Genomic DNA, 20,656 nt, shown 5'->3' on the forward strand with positions numbered 1-20,656 from the left:
ACCACTAATCCAGCAATCCAATGTCACACGCATTTAACCTCAATTAATCCGCGATACTAATCAATTAACTTCCAATGTCATTGATGGGTAATTCCTGGGTAGAAGAATACGAATACATCAGACAAAACTAAATAAATATTACTGATGAACTGGAAATAGGTGCCATTCCATGAGGAGCTGTTTCTTAATTTCAAGAAATGGCTGAGGTATTGAAGCAAACCAGATCGTAATTGTTAACAGACCTAGGTTTAAAATGCTTCCGTTGGATATATCGCTTTCGATTTCTCCATACTCATGACTACATTTTTTTAGTAAAGCTTGATTGTGTTTAACGGTGGAGTTCAAAGCGCGTGTTTTCTCTATTTAGGACTCTTCCTGTGGATGAATTCCCATCTCATTACTATTATCTACACCGAGACTCGAACCCAGAACCTTTCGCTTTAAACGCTCAACACATTATCCACTGGGTTACTGAGTTCAGATAGCCACTACGTGTTATGTCCCGATAAGAATAATGAATGGTAATTTTTGGGATCCATTTGTGGACCAATACTAAATGTATATTTTTATCGTATAATTGTTCATTAACCGAACTATTCATATTGATGTCTCTCTTATCATAAGCTTTATTTTAACCTATGAACTGTTATCATACGATTTCCCATTCTTGAATTATTCCCTGTCTATTAATTACTACCTCCCTTATTCACAGCCACGTATGGCCAAATCTTGTATAAATGTTGTTTCCTATTTCATTGATACGATGTGGTCTGTTTGGTTGGTATATAAACCCAGTATGTTTGAAATAAATGACTCATATTGCAGAGGCTGAGATTGGTATTCTGAACTTAACTGGCTGGGCTAGGACCAATAAGGACTCTAGACTGTTCGTACGGGTTTTATGCGTCATTGGTCCGATCGATAATTCACTGCTTTCTAATTGGCGGTATCGTTACGTTATACATTAACAGGACACACAGGCCACAAGTTGTAACATTACGTTGTACAAATTGTGTGAATTTTACTGTTTGTATTTTAACGTTGTTGATGTTAAGGATTGCAAATGATTAGTCTCCTTTGGTAGGTATGCATCCCGAACGGATCACCTCGATATTGACATACAGTCACTGAAACTTTCAACAACAGTTGTGAAGTAACATGAATAAACTTAGAAACAACCATCAGACTAATATTGTAAGTTTCACTTACACTCTTAGAACTAACAAATCTAGTCAGAAAAGAAGTTAATATTATTTATCTACCTTTTTAATATTAAAAAATTATCTACACTGTATGACAATCACAATTTTAGAAACAATAGACATCGTGATTATATTGTTATAAAGTTTGCTCTGCTTCGTCCGGTTTATTGGGTTCACTAAAGCAAATCTTATTTAAGTTAGATTTTTTCCTAGCAGCTTTAAGCTTTGGTTTTGTTTTGAAAGTTTCGCTTGACAAATCAGATTCTTGTTTACTATTCCCAATTTGATTTTTGTGGTAATCCGTTAAATGTTGTAACTATAGGAAATTGACAAAAATGCACAATAATACAAATAGAAGAGCTTTCAAAACAATGATACAATGAAATGGTTTGAAAAAGTAGAGCATATATCTGATATAACGGATGTTTAAAATATTTACCTCGCTCTCAAGTATACTACGGTAATAAGACTAGCGTACTTACCTAAGCAAGTAGGCTGAATGCCTGTTTATCCACACACTGATTAATCATATTTTAATTTCACTACCACATATCAATATCAGTATTTAAACACAATATATTGATATCATTCAGGTAACAGAGAAGCATCAGAAGAGTAATTTAATGTCCATACTTTAATTTTTATACTCCAAAGACAAATTAAGTTGATGAGGATTAGGGAGTGAGATAATATAAATGATCGTATTATGCATTAAATCATGAGGCTTCCTGAAAAATACTATGGCCAATAAAATCATAAACAAAGATGGAAGTCCGTTAGCTTCGCATAATATAGCAGTAGATACAACTCTAAAAGTATACCAGTTAGTCAACCGTTTTTGTTTATATCCTAGCTTTGAATTATGATTCATCTAATGAAGCCTCACTAATTTTCCGACGGAGTCATCCCAATTACATGAGTACTTATAACCTACCTGAATTCCTTGTAGTAGAAAAAGATGAACTCAATCATAAATCTGCATTTAGTTATATTTCGATTGTACGTCAAGATTGCCAGTTGGATCTTTCATTGACGCTATTAACCAATACATATATTGAAAATAATCTTATTTAAAAAAACACTATTTATTTGATCAGCAGTTTGAATCACATGAAGCTTCAGAACATGTCAAATGTTCCCACATCCTTTTTAGGCAATAAGTTCTATACTGAGTACAATAATATATGTTCTATCTCACAGTCAACAAAGAATGGGCACACGGTCTGACTTACTTTCAATTGTATCTGGTACATGTATTTATCCAAGAAAATGTATCAAGACGATAGAAATCTAGAAAATTGTCACAAGAGATTTTTTAAATTATGAGGTTAGTGAGATCCAGGTTGTTTGTTGGTACGTTTATCTGATTTCAATTAGATCATATGATGATGTTAACGAAATATACAGCCCCGATACCCTCGTATATAATTGTCGACTTAATTCGCATTAGTAAATAACGGAATAAAATAAGTCAAATAAGGAAATGAATTTCGGATGCATATATATGATACACTCGTTGATCCAGACAGATATTCAGAATGAAAAGCGGGGAAGCGAAGCTTAGGAGAATGAGCCAACTGAACTTCCTCAAGTGCGACTGTATAGTGGCCCGATATCTGAATCGAGGTCGATCGTATGAACGATTGTTATTGAAATATACATGTCATCTATCCTCGTATATAATCATCGACTTAATCCGCGTTGGGGAATAACGGAATTAAATACGCCAAATACGAGAATGAATTTTGAATATGTATATTTCATGAACTCATTTATTTGAACAGGTAATCAGGGAGAAGCAGGTTGGAGAAGGCAAGTGTGCCAACTCAATTTAATCAAGCGTTAATCAATATTTATAGACAGATAAAAATAAGCTACAGACGTAATGAGTAGGATAAGATATGCACACACATACGCTTACACAAAAAAACAGAATCCGGTCAAAATGTGGTTTAAGAAGAATGAATAGATTGACTTGTTCGGAAGGTAGAATAAACTATGTGGGTTTAACATAACACATGATGTTTCATTATTCCCCACAACTGTGGTGCTTGTATGAGTTAATGATTCTTTTGTACTTGATGTGGGCCTGATTTCGAATTCCAAATACAATACGTTCGTTTGTGCTCACTTAGTTCTATTTGACCTTAATTGCGTTATATATGGGATCCCTAGTTCTTATACTTCTAAATATCACAGTGACTCGATATTTATAGTCAGACAGAAATAAGCTATAGCTAATCTGAAAGCGCACGAAACCAAGTTGGTCACATTCAAATCCTTCCTACACCTCTTAATACCACTCTTATCTCCCCGACTAACCCTTCTCACGTCCTTTTATCACCTTGCACCGCTAAGGCGAACGATTCGAGTACGCGGAACGTTATTCCTGGTCTCCTGAAACCACGCTCTAAACTACACGTAGGAGCTTTCAACGTCCCAACACTGTGCCAAATAATAAAACAGGCTTCCTTAGCTAGGACTTTAGAATATCGTGGCATCGATGTGTGCTGCGTCTCCGAAACGCGCTTCCAGGATCCGAGTAGCGTCATTCATTTGACATCACCATATAAAAACAAAGAACCAACTCGATTCACACTTCGTGTGTCTGGAAGCCCTGATGCTGCTTCTCGTGGATTCGCCGGCGTAGGTATAGCATTGAGTCCTAGGGCAGAACTAGCTCTCTTAGACTGGATCCCAGTAGACAGTCGTTTGTGCGCTGTCCTACTAAACGGGACAATAAGGACTCGGAAAGATAGGGACACTCGTCGTTGCCTCTTTGTCGTCTCTGCCTATTCTCCCACTGACTGCAGCGCAGATGATGTAAAAGATTAGTTTTACAGAAAGCTTCCTGACCTTGTCCGAAAAGCTAGGCGCTCTGATGTAGTAATAGTGGCTGGTGAATTTAATGCTCAAGTAGGTAAACTAAGCGATAGGGAAAGACATCTCGATGGATCTTATAGCGTCGTGTCTCAAAAAACAGATAATGGCGAACGTCTGTTGCAGCTATGCTCAGATAACCGCCTGTTTCTTGCGAATACTAACTTTAAGCACAAGCAAAAACATCTTTTAACATGACGACCCCCTAATTCGTCCCAACGTTGGACCCAAATAGATCACATCGCTATCAGCCACCGATGGAGGGGCTCGATAGAAGAGTGTCGTTCATTCTGGAAAACATGCTTAGATTCAGATCATGCTCTAGTGCGAGCACGTATTTGCCTGCGTCTTAGTGGACGTAGGAAAGACGCTTCAGGGAAACCTCTTAGGGTCCTACTTAAAGATAGCCAAGCTAAGAGTATATTTCAGGAACAACTGGAAAAACAGTTAGGCAGTCATGTAAGTGATGTCCACCACGAGGCAGCATGGAATGACTTCCGAAAAACTGTGGAAACAGCAGTGATATCTGCTAGTACGGTAACCCGTATGGTTAGGGGGCAACATTGGATCTCAACAGCATCTACCACACTGATAGGTGCTCGAAAACTCATTCCATCTGGATCTGAACATAACGAAGAGCGGAGTCAGCTTAAGCGCAAGCTGACAAGAAGTCTACGCAATGATCGTGAACGGTGATGAGTAGCGAATGCAAGAGAGATGGAAAAGGCAGCGGCAATAGGCTACAGCAGACAACTGTTCAGACTTGTTAAGTAAACCGGTATTAGGAACCCAACTGTAGGCGAATCTATCTCAGAAAAAGATGAACATATTATACATTCTCAATCCAGGAGATTGGATCGATGAGCAGAACACTTTGGGGATCAGCTCAACTGGCCTTCAGCCACACTTCGGTTTCCCACGATCTCCGGTCAACCTGAATGGCAAGTTAATGTAGGTCCTCCGACTCTTTACGAAGTTGAAAAAGCTATAGGAAATCTGAAGCGAGGGAGAGTGGCAGGCCCTGACAGGTTTACTCCTGAGATTTTTAAGGATGGTGGTCCAGTATTAGCAGTGAGATTAACTGAGGTCTTAGGTAGAATTTGGGAACTGGACGTAATCCCATCTGACTGGTCTCAATCACTGAGTGTGCCAGTCTATAAGAAAGGACGAAAGTCCTCTTGTGACAATCACAGAGGAATCAGTTTGACTAATATAGTGTCTAAAATATTAGCTTCAATAATACTTCAACGCCTAACCAAAGCTCGTGAAGAACAGACTAGAGAAAATCAGGCTGGTTTTCGACCCGGACGTGACTTTATAGACCAGGTATTCTCACTACGTCAGGTTCTAGAACACAGACAATCATTCAGACGCCCCACAATCGTAGTATTTCTTGACCTTAAGGCGGCATTCGACTCTGTCGATTGTGAAGTTCTATGGCGGTGTTTGTCACTGAAAGGAGTACCAAAGAAGTACATTAACCTTGTAAAGGCTCTCTACTCGAACACAACTGGTCGAGTGAGAGCTTATGGTGAACTGTCATCAGAATTGATTACCTCAAGTAGTGTTCGTCAGAGCTGTCCACTCTCTCCATTCTTGTTCAACTTTGTCATTGACGTACTTTTAGAGATTACACTTTCCTCATCTAAATTTACAGAGGTTGAACTTCTACCGAGAGGTTCACTTGTTGACTTGGAATATGCCGATGACATAGTTCTATTTGGTGAAGACGCTGACAAAATGCAGAGTCTTCTGACCACTCTAAGCAACAATGCAGGCATGGTCGGGATGCGATTCTCCCCTCGAAATGCGAAATGTTGCTTCAGGATTGGGTTGCATCGACACCCGAATTAATGATAGGGAGTGAAGTAATTGAGCGTGTCGATCGCTTCACTTATCTCGGGAGTCTCATCAGCCCTTGTGGTCTGGTGTGTGACGAAATCTCAGCACGGATACAGAAGGCTCGACTAGCTTTTGCCAACTTGCGTCATTTATGGAGTAGGCGAGATATCCGTCTATCAACCAAAGGACGGGTTTACTGCGCAGCAGGTCGTTCTGTCCTATTTCACGACAGTGAAATATGGCCGGTAAGAGTAGAGGATATTCGTAGGTTACTAGTATTTGACCATAGGTGTCTTCCAAGCATTGCTCGTATATCCTGGGACTATCGAGTAAGTAATGTAGTTGTTAGGAAACGGCTACTAGGTAAGGATGGAAAATCCATCGATGACGTAGTGAAACTTCATCAGTTGAGATGGATGGGACACGTGTTAGGTATGCCCAACCACCGACTGCCTCGACGTGCTATGTTCAGTGGTATAGGAGTGAATTGGAAGAAAGCTAGGGGCGGCCAGACCAAAACATGGCACAAATCCATGAAGTCACTGACAAGTAGACTGAATCATATTGATAGATGTAGACTACCTGGTTGGGGACCACGAGATGATAGCAACCGATGGTTAGAGACCCTGAATGACATGACTCAAAATTGTTTGCAATGGCGCAGGTGCATCCACTCTTTGTGTTCTCCCAAATTTTGATCTCCTTATTCCTCCTTGTCTTTTTTTTCTCTTTCCAAATTTATTTCACTGGATTATACTCTTTAAATAACGTCTCCAAACACTAATCTTTCCGATTACTGCCTATACTCTTACTACCTCTACCACTACGGGATTTGAATGGACAACTGCATCTCTGTGCTAATGTGGTGTGGCAACTCGAACTCAGACCTGGTCACGGCCGCATCGACCATATATTCACCATTCGTCAGGTTTTAGAACATGGGCATACTTATCGGCGTCCGACAATGGTGGTCTTTCTTGACTTAAAAACAGCATTTGACTCTGTAGACCGAGAGCTTCTGTGTCAGTTTGTCATTGAAAGGTGTACCCCAGAAGTACATAAACCTTGTGAAGGATCTTTACTCGAACATCACTAGTCGAGACAGAGCTTATGGCGAACTGTCATTTGCCTTTGCAACCTCAAGTGGTATCCCTCAAGGTTGTTCACTTTCTCCAATTTTGTTTAACTTCATCAAAGACCTACTGATGGAAATAACGCTCTCATAGACTGAATTATCGGGCATTGATCTCCTACCAGGAGGTCCACTTATCGACTTGGAATACGCAGATGACATAGTCCTGTTTGGTGAAGACGCTGATAAAATACAGAGTCTTTTGGTAGCACTGAGAAACAATGCCAGGATGTTTGGAATGCGTTTCTCCCCCTCTAATAGCACGGCAGTTCATTCTGTTCTACTTTACGGCTGCGAAACATGGTCATTAAGTGTAGAAAATACTCGTAAGATACTAGTATTTGACCACAGATGCCGTAGAAATATTGCTCGCATCTAGTGGGGTCAACGACTAAGTAATAGTGAAGTTATATGCAGGGTATTTGGGAATGATGGTAAATCAGTTGATGAGGTTGTGAATCTTCATCGACTGAGATGGTTAGGCCACGTGTTACGTATGCCTGAACACCGATTACTACAACGCACAATGCTGACTAGTGTTGGATATAGTTGGAAGGAAGTTAGGGGCAGCCAAACCAAAACGTGGTATCGGTGCTTGAAGTCACTAACTTCTAGTAAGAGCCATGTTGATAGATGAAGACCAATTGATTGTGTTCCGCGTGACTATAGTAACTAATGGTTGCAGACTCTGGGTGACATGGCTCAGAATCAATCACAATGGTGAAGGTATATGTACTCTTTGTTTGCCCTTAAACGGTGAGAATAAAATTACTTTATACCTTTCTTTCTGCGAACTAATTCTTTCTTCTTGTACTATATCTCTATATGCAATCTTTCTCTTATATATTACCACCTTTGACCTAACCACTGCTATGAATCCGGTGTTCATCTTGTTGTGCTGATGCGGTATGGCAACTTGGACTGATGTATTTATGTACCTGATCCTACGTTGTGGATGACTGACTGATACGATGAATGGAGTAAGGAGTATACACACATACCCTCATATAAAAGTAGTCAAGGTTAATAAGCGAATAATTGACAAGGTTAAAACGTGACTCAATTTGAATAAATAAAAAAGGTCTGTTCAGAAGCTAGGATAATCCATGTGACTTATTATTCAAAAGTCGAAACCTTTAGTCACTAAGCCATAGCTTCACACATTATCGTTGATCGTGTTACCAACATTTCTCTCTGCCTTTTTCAGTTCATTGCGACACACCAATTTCTACTTATTGTAGGTAACGACAGCCGTGTGCTACAATTGCCATCAATTTCATACATACTTTTAGCTTATTGTAGTTGGAGAGAAGCTATATCATAAAATGAATTTACTTCGCTGTGTAAACTTTGCTACATGTTCTATATTGCTGATGTAATTCCATTTTCTATCATTTTGCGGTGGAAAGTAGTAGGAATAAGAAAAATTAAATCTAAAAGTTGTGAAGTTAATACATTGATTTGATTTGCTATTTGGGTGAAGAAAATAGAGTAACGAAGCATTATCTTTGTCACGATGAAAATGAACAAATAAAACATAAACTATTTAACATTTATCGTTTTATTTGTTCTATACTGTTGTAATGGACAAGAAAATAAAATTAATTCAGTAATTACCAGTTGAGGATTTCTTCGGACGAAACAAAAGACATCATCCACAGTTACTGTTGAACGTTTTGCATGCCGACTAAATGTTTCTAGATCTGTGGCAAGAATTTGGTGAAAACGGAAGATCAATTCAGTCATCAAGCAAATTATATCCATATTGACTTCACATTGCTCCTTATTAGATATTTCTTGTGCAATTTTTGTACACCTATAATGCAATTCAGCTTTGTATTCCTAGAAATTAACAAGTAAGTTGTTAAATATATAATACGGCATGAGGCAGAAAGATTGAAAAAAAGATAATTACAAGTCAGATAATGAGGAGTATATGGAAAATCCCAGGTTACATTAGAATTACACAATGCATCAACACTGGGACTTACATAACACTCATGTTAATCAGTAGATCATTTCATCATTCTAAGATGGTTAGAACACAGAGTTTGGTTGTTTGGCTTATTTAAAGGCTGGAACATAAGCAATATCAGACTAGATTAAAGGTAGACATACCACTATTTTATATAAGTTTAGACTGCTATCGAGTGAGTAGAAATAAAGAGAACATTGGAAAGAGTGGTTCAAAAGGTAGAAACAAACGACAAAGGCAATAATAAACAAGAATAGTAAAATAATCTACATTCATGCTACTATTATGAAAAATTTCACATTCGACCCATGGAGATGCTTAGTCAATTTTCATTTGCAAGTAAATTTAGTTACCCTTCATATCTTTTAGATCTTATTCAATTTCTTGCTGATTGTAAAACAGTTTATTTAAACTGTAATATTTTCTAGGTGAGAATACACTTCACTGACTGATTATCGAACAGCATACTTCATGTTTTACAACTCATTTCTCTTTCTAAATTATATCTCCAACCATTTGTTAGGCCATAAGTAATTACGTTGCTACTTTTACCATTTGGTTTCTCGATCCAAATTTTTAACGCAAGCGCCTAGATTTTATGCTTGGAATTACACGTTCGGAGTTGTAAATTTGTGGAGTCTGGACACTTTTACTGAGAATCAACTGAAAACACGCGTACAACCATTTAGTACTTGCTTTAAGTTAGCATTTGTCATAACTATAATGTTTACTTGACTACATTTCCCATATAGTTTAGCTCGGTTTATCAAAAATTCTGTAGTTAACCAGTGTTCATAATATTCAAAAAATGTATGCATATAATGTAATAATATCCAAAACGACTACACAAGTGCATATTTAAGAAAAAACTGAGTGTTTAATAAGTTTAAAGCCAACTCCAACTAGAGCCCCTCTAGGATTACTGCTAGTTCCAAGAGTAGGTGGAGGGTTGAGCGAGTAGTTAGCAACTTCACCATATGAAAGACAACCCCGCCAAAGAGCGCTAACAAAAAAATCATTTTAACCAATTAAACTCTCTCCACGGAGATCAAGGGTCTTATTATTTATTTATTTATTTGAACACATAAATATTGGTACAGGAGGGCACTAAATATATATGCGCCACACAAAACAATGAGAATTGCAGAGAAGGAAAAAAAAGGTAAGGAGCGTAGAAAAAACGATAACGAACAGATTAGTGTAAGGTAGTGTAATAATGATAATGGGGGAAACAGAAACGTATACTCAGAAGAGATCTTTCAGTTAAGGAAGAAGCAACCACTTTTTATGAAGAAATTAAAAGGTTACAGCAGGATCGCCAATGGCCTCTATTTTGAGCCATATCTGATAACGTCTCTACTCGAGAACGTTTAGATGGAATCGAAAATCCACCATAGGCGAGCTGCTGTATAAGTCGAAAAATAAGGATAGACAGAGTAGGAATAAAAGAGAGTGAATAAATGACGTAGTAAATAATAACAATAGTAATAATACTAATACTAATAATAATAATAATAATAATAATAATAATAATAATAATAATAATAATGTGAATCGTTTGATTGTTAATTGAAGCAAGAAAAGTATTTTCCATAATTATCGACAGTTCATCATATTTGTGTGTGGGCTGTGATACTGCTCAGATGCCCAGACCGAAGCAGGTGGTTATCTTAGGGGGCCACACCCTGAGCCTTTGACCTAAAGGTCTGACCCACAAGGCAATGGAGTATCGTGAGGAGATGCAGTCCCATGGTAGCCGGTGACCAACAGTTGGTTCATACGCCATTTGTTCCCGCAGGATACTGGAGCCCATGTGCACCATCGGTTTGGAATGCGGTTAAAGCGCCGGACATTCGCTTTTCGTCCTCTCATTTTCGTAAACAACACCCCCACCACGAGAAGGCAGTGAGTAGGACTTCCCTGACAGAGGCTGTATACGCGTGGCCGTGTGAGAGCATTTCGAGAGGGAGGTGCTTTAGCAAAATCATTGGCAGGCAAGGACGATCTGATGTAGACATCAAGACACGAACTGGCAAAGCGAAGAAAACACACCTAACACGGAAGAATATCTGAAACTAAGAACTGATAAGTAAGACTAAAATTTGAATTTTCAACACTAACGTCAACAAAGTTCTATTGCACGGAGTTGAAACTTGGAAAACTGTCACAACCATAACCGAGAGTACAGGTATTTACAAATATCAGATTACGCAAGATACTGCAGATCCATTGGCTAGAAATCAGCAACAACCAACTACGGCAGGGAACAAACCAGATACCGGCTGAGAAGGAAATCGAGAGTGGATAGAACACGCTTTACGGAGACCATTAACCTGAATTATAGATCAAACCCCAAACCTGGGATTGGTTTGAATAATTTTTTCTGGTTAGCGTTTTTTTAGCGAGTTAGTTTTCCACGGGATGGGGACGCTAACCCCATGCCCAACCCTCCTCCTTTATCCGGGCTTGGGACCGGCAGTAGCCCCCGGAGGGACTCCAGGCGGAGTCTCAAAGGAAAAGGAAAAGAGGTTGACTATGAAACACAAGATGCAGGGAATCGGAGGCGGATATCAAAAAGGATGAGTTGCACTCGGTTGCAACTAGAAAGAGGCAAGGACAGGGTTGCTTGGAGATACCTGATTGGTGACCCATACCCTAAATTTATTTATTTGAACACAAATATTGGTACAAGGGGGCACCAAATACACATGCGTTACACAATAACAATGAGAATGTGAAGAGATAGGCAATGTAAAGTGCACATAACGAAGAGAAGAACAACAACGAACAGAAATTATTTTTTGAGAGTGAAATAATAATAATAGAGGGAGAAACAGTGCAGTTAGTAAAAATATAACCAGAAATTATTCAAGTTAAAGAAGTTACGTCCATTTTTATGACGAGAGTTACAGAAGGGTCCCTAATGTCTTCTATCCTGAGCTATGTCTGATAACGTATCTAGCCACTGTGTTGCACCGCCTCTAGGACCCCAGCCAGGGAGTCGTGAAGGACCAACACAAGCCAGTCCTTTGCAGCTTTCTTTCATACCACGACACCATGTCATATACTGGCCACCTCTCCGCTTTTTCCAACCAGTCCCAGAGTAGGCGAATAATGCACCACGTGGAATTCTCTGGAACGACATTCATAGAACATGTCCAAGCCACCGAAGTCGGTGTTTCAAGATAGCGGCAGTAACTTAATTATAGTCGCTGTGCCCGAACACACGATGCCGAACCTCTGCATTACTGACATGGTGTTGCCACTGGATGTCAGCAACCTTTCGGAGACAACGGTAATCAAACACAGAGTCGTCTAACATCCTCAACTCGGAGAGGCCAGGTTTCACAAGCATAGAGCAAAACTGCTCTCACCGACGCGTTGTAGATCCGACCTTTTACAGCCAGACTGACATTACGAAGGCGCCAAAGATGGCCCAGATTGGTATAAGCCACCCTGGTTTTCACTATACTTGTATTGATCCCATCATTCACGCCACCACCAGCGCTTATGTAGCATCCTAGATATACGAACTTCTCGATTACTTCTATCTCCTCACCACCCAGGGTGAGTACAGGAGTAGAATCCTGCAAGTGTTGTAGAAGAACTTTGCACTTCGAAGGTGCAAAGCACATACCATACCTACGGACACTGATTGCCAACTGATTAAGTGCGGATTGCATGGCTTGGACAGACCAGTTGAACTGCTCCTCGAAAAACTTTGCCCATTGTCCAGGACGTCATTAGATTTTAGTGATTGACATCTCTTCTTCACGGGTTGTTTCACTCACACCAGACTCCTTGCTGCCAGTGACTCAGTCAGTCAGCTACAACGTAGGACCAGGCACATATATGCATCGGTCCAAGTTGCCATACCTCATTAACACAACAAGATGGACACCGGATCCATAAAAGTAGTTATGTCAGAGGTGGTAATATATAAAAGAAAGATTGCAATAAGGATATAGTACAGGAAGAAAGAATCAGTTCGTTGAAAGAAAGATATGAAGCGATTTTAATCTCTTAGTTTAAGGGAAGACAGAGAGTGTATACACCGACGCCATTGTGATTGATTCTGAGCCATGTCACCCAGAGTCTCCAACCATTGTTTACGATAGTCACGCGGACCCCAGCCAAGTAGTCTGCCAGTGACTCGGACGATCTGAAAGAGCTTCTGGTGGATGCAGCTGCTACTTCTAACTCGTAAGCACGCTCCGATCACTTTATGTGAGCTTGGCGTAATTTCACTACGTAACAATCTTCGTTTATGGTCAAACTCGCGGTCAGCCGGAGTAGATCGACGGGCTTCAATGAACTGTTAGGAGCCTACAGAAACCCTGTGCTTATAAGCGGGACGTGTCGCAAAGCCACAAGCAACTTTACTCGCCATTTTCATGGCGTCATGCAATTGCAACCAATGCTCATTTATAGTTTTCGGTGGGATAGCAGCTACCCTTGAACCTAGCTCGACTTGATATTTAGTTTCAACAGAAGATCCGACCAATTTGCTAACATCGACCAGTTTAGGATGATGAAATTGCTGACCACTGAAGTTTATGTCTGCGAAGACATTACCTTAGCATAAACCTGTTGATCCTACTGGACTACTCTAATGCTTGATTCGTGATTTGTTAACCACTCATGTAGCATAAAACTAAAACCATTAGTTGTACATATGCAGTTTAATATTCTACGTTACGATCAGCACTTTAAATTTCACGTCTGAATGGACCATATCACTCCTGAAGTTAGAGACTGATCACTGTGGCCATGGTATCGTTGTATTCCGACAAACAAATATGTTTTATGCAGGTGGATGAAAATAAGTAAAACTAAGTAGTAATAATAATAATAATAACAATTATAAGTAATGGTTTGGCAAGCACAGGTTTGCCCAATAGTTTCGGGCTTTACTTGTGCGGAATCGAGTTACTATTCAGTGTCTTAAGTTGAAATAGGTGGGACGAGGCTTAAGAATAAAAACTTGGTAACCAAACTTCAGACGACAAGACTATGGAACTACAGAAGAATAACTAAACACAAACTTTTCTGCAACCCAATACAACAGTTCAATTGTAGAACAAAATGTGACCGGCATTGAATTTAAATATGTTGATTTAATTTCAATGCATGCATAACAATAGTTGTGACAGGACTATCCAACTTTGTTCCTAGGAAACACTTAGGACTTCGGATAGAGAAAGTACATACCAAACCCATGATTATTAATAGAATTTTTTATGAATACCGGGCAAGTAGAGAAAGTCTGCAGACTCGTTAGATTACCTTAGGCAACCATAATCAACACAAAACTACGATTACCTAATCACACCAGCACGATGTGACATTAACAAGGGCGATACCGAGAGTAAAAATAGTAGTGAGTGAGAAAGACTAGACACTGACGAACACTGTTCGGAAAGGAGGGGTGGATACTAGAAATAGGAAGTCTGGAATAATATTGAACCCCAAGGTTCAGGGGAAGACAAACATCTACATTTGTATCAGTGATCGATTCGCAGCCACCTCATTCAACGTCTCCAATCACTGATAGCACGGACTACAACTAGGTAATCTGAATTTAACAACACAGCAACCTAAAAGTCAATGACTTTACACACCGGTACTACTCCTTAGTTTAATAGTCCCTAGTTTCCTTCCAGCTTATTCCAACTCCAACCAAAATTGCATATCAAGACAGGCTTTGGTTGGGAATAAACAATACATGTCCCATCTACTTCAGTTGGTGAAAACCCACCAACTCCCCAAACACAGAATCGCTTCCTCGATTGACCCACGATACGATAGTGATTTCTCGACTAAAAAACCTGCGACTTACGTCTCCGAATGTTCTAAGCCATATCCCTCAGTAAACTAGGGAAGACTACTAAGTGGCATAGTCACCACTTCGTTTGAGACGAATAACTTTTCTACACCACATATGATGCAAGTTGGCAGAAAGAAATCAAGCTTTCTAAATTCGTGTGAAGATTTCAACATACACCAACACATCAGGACTCGTAAAACTTCCGAGACAACTCAACTACTTCACTCCCAACAACTAATCTAGGCACTGATACAGATCACCCAAAAATGTAAACCGATGTAGTAAGTGGCCACATTCAATCAAACACTAAAAATATCCTGGTATTAATTTATTAACAGGAAATAAATTAAGGGTATCCTAATACCTATCAGTACAGTCGGAAATATATGCAAACAGTGGATACACAACATGTACACACCGAACAGGTTAGAAAACATTATTTTGAAAATAATTTATTTGTTTGATTATGTGCAGATAATAATAAATATTAGAAATAATAAAGAGAAACCAAATGATCAATTATTATGCATTTGCAGTTTTATTGTCTAAAATTACTGATTCGTGCATCGCCAAATTTCAAATACTGTTGGTTAACCCGTTATTCCATTGCGGTAGTTTTTGTGTAGCTGTGGCTGAATTTGCATTACACAGTTCAACAACATATTTATGGCGTCTTCTTTGTGAAGATTCACTGAGGCAGTCTGAGTATCGATTATTTCTTGGGTTAGCTTTTGAATCTGTGACTCAATTTCTGATCGACGACCAAGTACCTAGTAAAAATTATAAAATAAAGTTTAAATCCGTGAGACATTTTACCATTAAAATACATCTTATCTGCCTAAGTAACTTCACCTGCAGCTCTTCTAGGGCTACTGTCGGCGCCAAGCCCACAACAAAAGGGGTTGGGCATGAGGTCGACAACCCCATTCCGTAGAAAACGTTGCTAAAAAACGCTAACTTGAATGAACAATATAAACCTTGCCCTCCGAGTTGAAGGGAGAACTATGACCCCTTATGATGAATGCTGAGATTCTTCGAAAGTCATGAGACCGATATCCCTTCTAACAACCAGAGAAACAATTTTTATAGATATATGGAACGTCCGGACAATGTGGAAGAACGGGAGGACCAGTCGAAAAGCAACGAAAATGAGGAAATACTGCATGTCGGTACTCGGAATCAGCGAGACCCATTGGACCCAAGCTGAACAAGAAAGATTAAATACAGAAAAGATGCTACTGTACTCCGGTCACGAAGAAGAAAATGCTACACATACTCAGCAATTTGCTCTGATGCTGTCCAAAGAGGCACAAACTCTCTACTCGAACACAACTGGTTGAGTGAGAGCTTATGGTGAACTGTCATCAGAATTGATTACCTCAAGTGGTGTTCGTCAGAGCTGTCCACTCTCTCCATTCTTGTTCAACTTTGTCATTGACGTACTTTTAGAGATTACACTTTCCTCATCTAAATTTACAGAGGTTGAACTTCTACCGGGAGGTTCACTTGTTGACTTGGAATATGCCGATGACATAGTTCTATTTGGTGAAGACGCTGACAAAATGCAGAGTCTTCTGACCACTCTAAGCAACAATGCAGGCATGGTCGGGATGCGATTCTCCCCCTCGAAATGCGAAATGTTGCTTCAGGATTGGGTTGCATCGACACCCGAATTAATGATAGGGAGTGAAGTAATTGAGCGTGTCGATCGCTTCACTTATCTCGGGAGTCTCATTAGCCCTTGTGGTCTGGTGTGTGAAGAAGTCTCAGCACGGATACAGAAGGCTCGACTAGCTTTTGCCAACTTGCGTCATTTATGGAGTAGGCGAGATATCCGTCTATCAACCAAAGGACGGGTTTACTGCGCAGCAGGTCGTTCTGTCCTATTTCACGACAGTGAAATATGGCCGGTAAGAGTAGAGGATATTCGTAGGTTACTAGTATTTGACCATAGGTGTCTTCCAAGCATTGCTCGTATATCCTGGGACTATCGAGTAAGTAATGTAGTTGTTAGGAAACGGCTACTAGGTAAGGATGGAAAATCCATCGATGACGTAGTGAAACTTCATCAGTTGAGATGGATGGGACACGTGTTAGGTATGCCCAACCACCGACTGCCTCGACGTGCTATGTTCAGTGGTATAGGAGTGAATTGGAAGAAAGCTAGGGGCGGCCAGACCAAAACATGGCACAAATCCATGAAGTCACTGACAAGTAGACTGAATCATATTGATAGATGTAGACTATCTGGTTGGGGACCACGAGATGATAGCAACCGATGGTTAGAGACCCTGAATGACATGACTCAAAATTGTTTGCAATGGCGCAGGTGCATCCACTCTTTGTGTTCTCCCAAATTTTGATCTCCTTATTCCTCCTTGTCTTTTTTTTCTCTTTCCAAATTTATTTCACTGGATTATACTCTTTAAATAACGTCTCCAAACACTAATCTTTCCGATTACTGCCTATACTCTTACTACCTCTACCACTACGGGATTTGAATGGACAACTGCATCTCTGTGCTAATTTGGTATGGCAACTCGAACTGATGTACGTACGTACGAAGTTCTACGTTGTTACTGACTGACTGACTGAAAGAGGCACAAAATGCACTTATAGGATGAGCATCTCATGGATCTAAAATTACCAAAACACCCTTCAAAACAAAGGAGGGGATCACAATGAATGTTATCCAGTGTTATGTACCCATCAATAAAAGCAATGAAGACGACAAAGATCAGCTTCACGGGAAGCACTGAATACAATGGACAGCATGGATTCAGCTAGACGATTTGGACTTCACACATCACCTAGCTCTTCCATGCCATACACACCAACAAATGCTGGTGAAGACAGTCAGCGTAGCAGCAGCCTCTGCATCAGTAGGCTTGAACACAAACAAGGGAAAAACCAAGATTCTGAAATATAGCACAGAGAACAACACAATCACACGTGATGGAGAGGCTCTGGAAGAGGTTGAAACTTCCACGTACCTGGGCAGTAACATCGATGAACTTGGAGGATTTGATATGGATATGAAGACACGTTTTTAGCAAAGAAGAGGCCGCATTTCTACAGTTGAAAAATATATATGACTCAAAAAGCTGTCAACCAACAACTAAATCAGAATCTTCAATACGAACGTCAAGACGCTGGACGCGGATGAGACATATATTGAGGAAATCACCAAACTGCATCACGAGACAAGCACTAACATGGAGTTCTGATGAGAAACAGAAAAGAGGAAAACCAAACACACCGTCGGCAATCGAAAGGAGGCATCAAAAGGATGAGTAGCAACTGGGATTGTCCAGGAAAGAGTCCAACAGAGTCCTGGTGGGCGGCTTATACTCCTTCACGAGGGGTAAAAGGCGTAACTAAGTATCTATCTAAATATCTTAAAGTTAGCATTACGGAATAAACAGAAAATCACATACACAGACAACTCACCTTACCCTCACAAATTTTAAAGTGATGCTCACGCTCAGCTCGTTCAGCTTCTATTTCTGCCTGAGCCTCAGCTTTAGCTTCCTTTAATCGTTTAGCTTTACCTGAGATAGTAAAAAAACACTTTGATTATCGAGTGGTAGAAAACTCATTCTCATTGTTACAGTATATGGAAATCAGATCTTAGTAAAGAGAAAATCAGGAAATTATTCAAAATACAACGCTATAGCAACAGTATACGACTGAAATAGATGCACTTGGGTTTAACCATCTTGTGTCAACGAAAACGTGTTGGACATGAGTTCCAAAGAATGTTCCACATGCAAACAAACCAATAATGTAAATATATAGAAAGTTGTACATAAAACAATGTATAATTAGGATAACATGAGCAAACAAATAAGAAACAGTAGTTTCTCGCTTCGATTTTAAAATGTTCAAATACAAGACCATATATGTCACATTATTATCGGAAACACAACCTAGTGACAAAGGAAGTAACTACTGTTTGATCCGGGACCTGAGAGATGTCGAACAGAAACAGTGTTAAACATCTGACTTTTCATAATCAAAGCGTTACGACATTGCTCACATCCGGAAAGTAGCTTTGAAGAACAGTAAAGTATTAAGAAACTCAGTGGCCCTGTGGATAGAGCAATTGTTTTTTAACTGGCACGTCAGGTTCGAACTTTGCTCCACTCGGATCTGAGTGGTCGAGAAGTAGTATTACTATCCCTGAACTCAAGTGTGATATCGAATAATATCTAATTCATAAGACATTCCCAACCTTTATTTAGAAATTTAGAAAACCAAGTAGCTGAAATAATGGAAAAGATTGCGTTAACCAATTCACTAAGTGACCATTACTGGAAATGAGGATTGTTGCTGTCTGGGAACAGTTGTCACAAAACCATCGATATATCTTGAGTAGACACATTAAGAGATGGAGTCATTAGGACAATGGTTAAAACCTACAACTGTACTGCTACATACTAGGTGAAGTATCTAAATCCTGTTTTTAAGTACTATCTTGTGGAACCTTACAAATGACAGCCTATCACACTGGCCATACCAAAAGGCCCTCATTGTTATTTAAACGTTTTTAGTACGTGACCAGGTTACTGACGAGTTAATGAACATTCTAAAAGGGTCGCCTGGCTAGTGAAACCAATACGCATTTGATTTACAAAACCTTAAATGGTGCAACAAAATGGTGACCAAGTAATCAACTGGGTCAAACCTCCAGAAAGGGTCCCAAGTTATCGATGGAATATAGGCTTTTTTTACCTGATAGCAATGATATTTAAAACTAACTCACGCCTTTTTGCCTCATTTACTTTCTCACTGGCACTCTTTTCGGCTTGCAAAAGGAGCTGAATACCATCATTCCTTGAAGCCATTCTTGATAATGAACCTTGAAATTTATCTTCTACTCATGAAGATACACTTAAACAATTACTCCGGTTACTGATTCTGAAGGTTGAAAGACATGGACTAGTTCTGACGTTATGGACATATATATTTTTTTTTCAGAAACATGACTCACGAAGAACGTCTAGCAGAATATTAAAGTAGGGATTTCCAGTTGTTGGTAGTATAGTACTATTGAAAAAGTTCCCATTACAGGGACTTTTGGCCGTACAAAAATCCCAAAAAAGACAGCGTTGATGTTGCGGTAATTAGTTTTGTTGCACACACCCCAGTTGGAAGTACTAGATCACGCATTTGCACCAGATCACCATATAGAAGTAAATAAATCCCCAAAACCAATGGTTCTATAAGTCTTCGACATTTGAAGCATACCGAATTAGTTTTAGTGGACTCGCCTAGCTGAACGCACTCGGTCATACTTCCTCAACAGATCACGAGTTGGCAAACTATGCTCAACCTCTCCTACAACAGCTAGCCAGCTTGCAGAAATATATTATTATTATTAGATCAGTCACTTCTCGATATATCGATATTCTTTCAAATATACCTTCAAGTCTCTTTGTATTTGACTTCTGACTTTATCGGGTTGGTAGGTTTGGATTATAGGTGTTGTAGTGGTAAACAAATCACCAAAATAAATAGCTCTGTAAGTCTTCGACATTGGATTCTGACCAGATTAGTTTTAATGGACTCACCTAAGTGAAGGCGCTCGGTCATGCATCCGCACCAGATCACGAGTGGGAACGCCGTGCTCAACGTCCCCTGCAATCGCTAGCCAGTGTAGATCAGTCGATCCTCGATATATTGATAGCCTATCAAATATATCTTCGAACCTCCTCGCTTCTGTCCTTTTATTTCACTTGGTGGGTGCGATTCATATTAGTAGGTGTTACTGGTTAAAGCGTTGTCAAACTCTAAAT

General features: G+C 39.6%; 2 protein-coding genes across 2 annotated transcripts; both read right to left on the minus strand.

Annotated features, from left to right (window-relative positions):
* Window positions 1-1,042: 1,042 nt before the first annotated feature.
* APITD1 (Centromere protein S) lies at window positions 1,043-10,499 on the minus strand. The gene is made up of 2 exons (XM_051212300.1): window positions 8,674-10,499; window positions 1,043-1,518 (listed from the first exon to the last, which is right to left on the minus strand). Exons 1-2 carry the CDS (start codon window positions 8,818-8,820, stop codon window positions 1,339-1,341), a joined length of 327 nt encoding a protein of 108 aa, XP_051072472.1. The 5' UTR covers window positions 8,821-10,499; the 3' UTR covers window positions 1,043-1,338.
* Window positions 10,500-10,746: 247 nt separating this feature from the next.
* MS3_00004388 (uncharacterized protein) lies at window positions 10,747-19,764 on the minus strand. The gene is made up of 3 exons (XM_051212301.1): window positions 19,624-19,764; window positions 18,309-18,409; window positions 10,747-15,628 (listed from the first exon to the last, which is right to left on the minus strand). Exons 1-3 carry the CDS (start codon window positions 19,703-19,705, stop codon window positions 15,449-15,451), a joined length of 363 nt encoding a protein of 120 aa, XP_051072473.1. The 5' UTR covers window positions 19,706-19,764; the 3' UTR covers window positions 10,747-15,448.
* Window positions 19,765-20,656: the final 892 nt, after the last annotated feature.

The sequence above is a fragment of the Schistosoma haematobium genome, chromosome ZW (genome assembly GCF_000699445.3).
Source record: "Schistosoma haematobium chromosome ZW, whole genome shotgun sequence".
Lineage (NCBI taxonomy): Eukaryota > Metazoa > Platyhelminthes > Trematoda > Strigeidida > Schistosomatidae > Schistosoma > Schistosoma haematobium.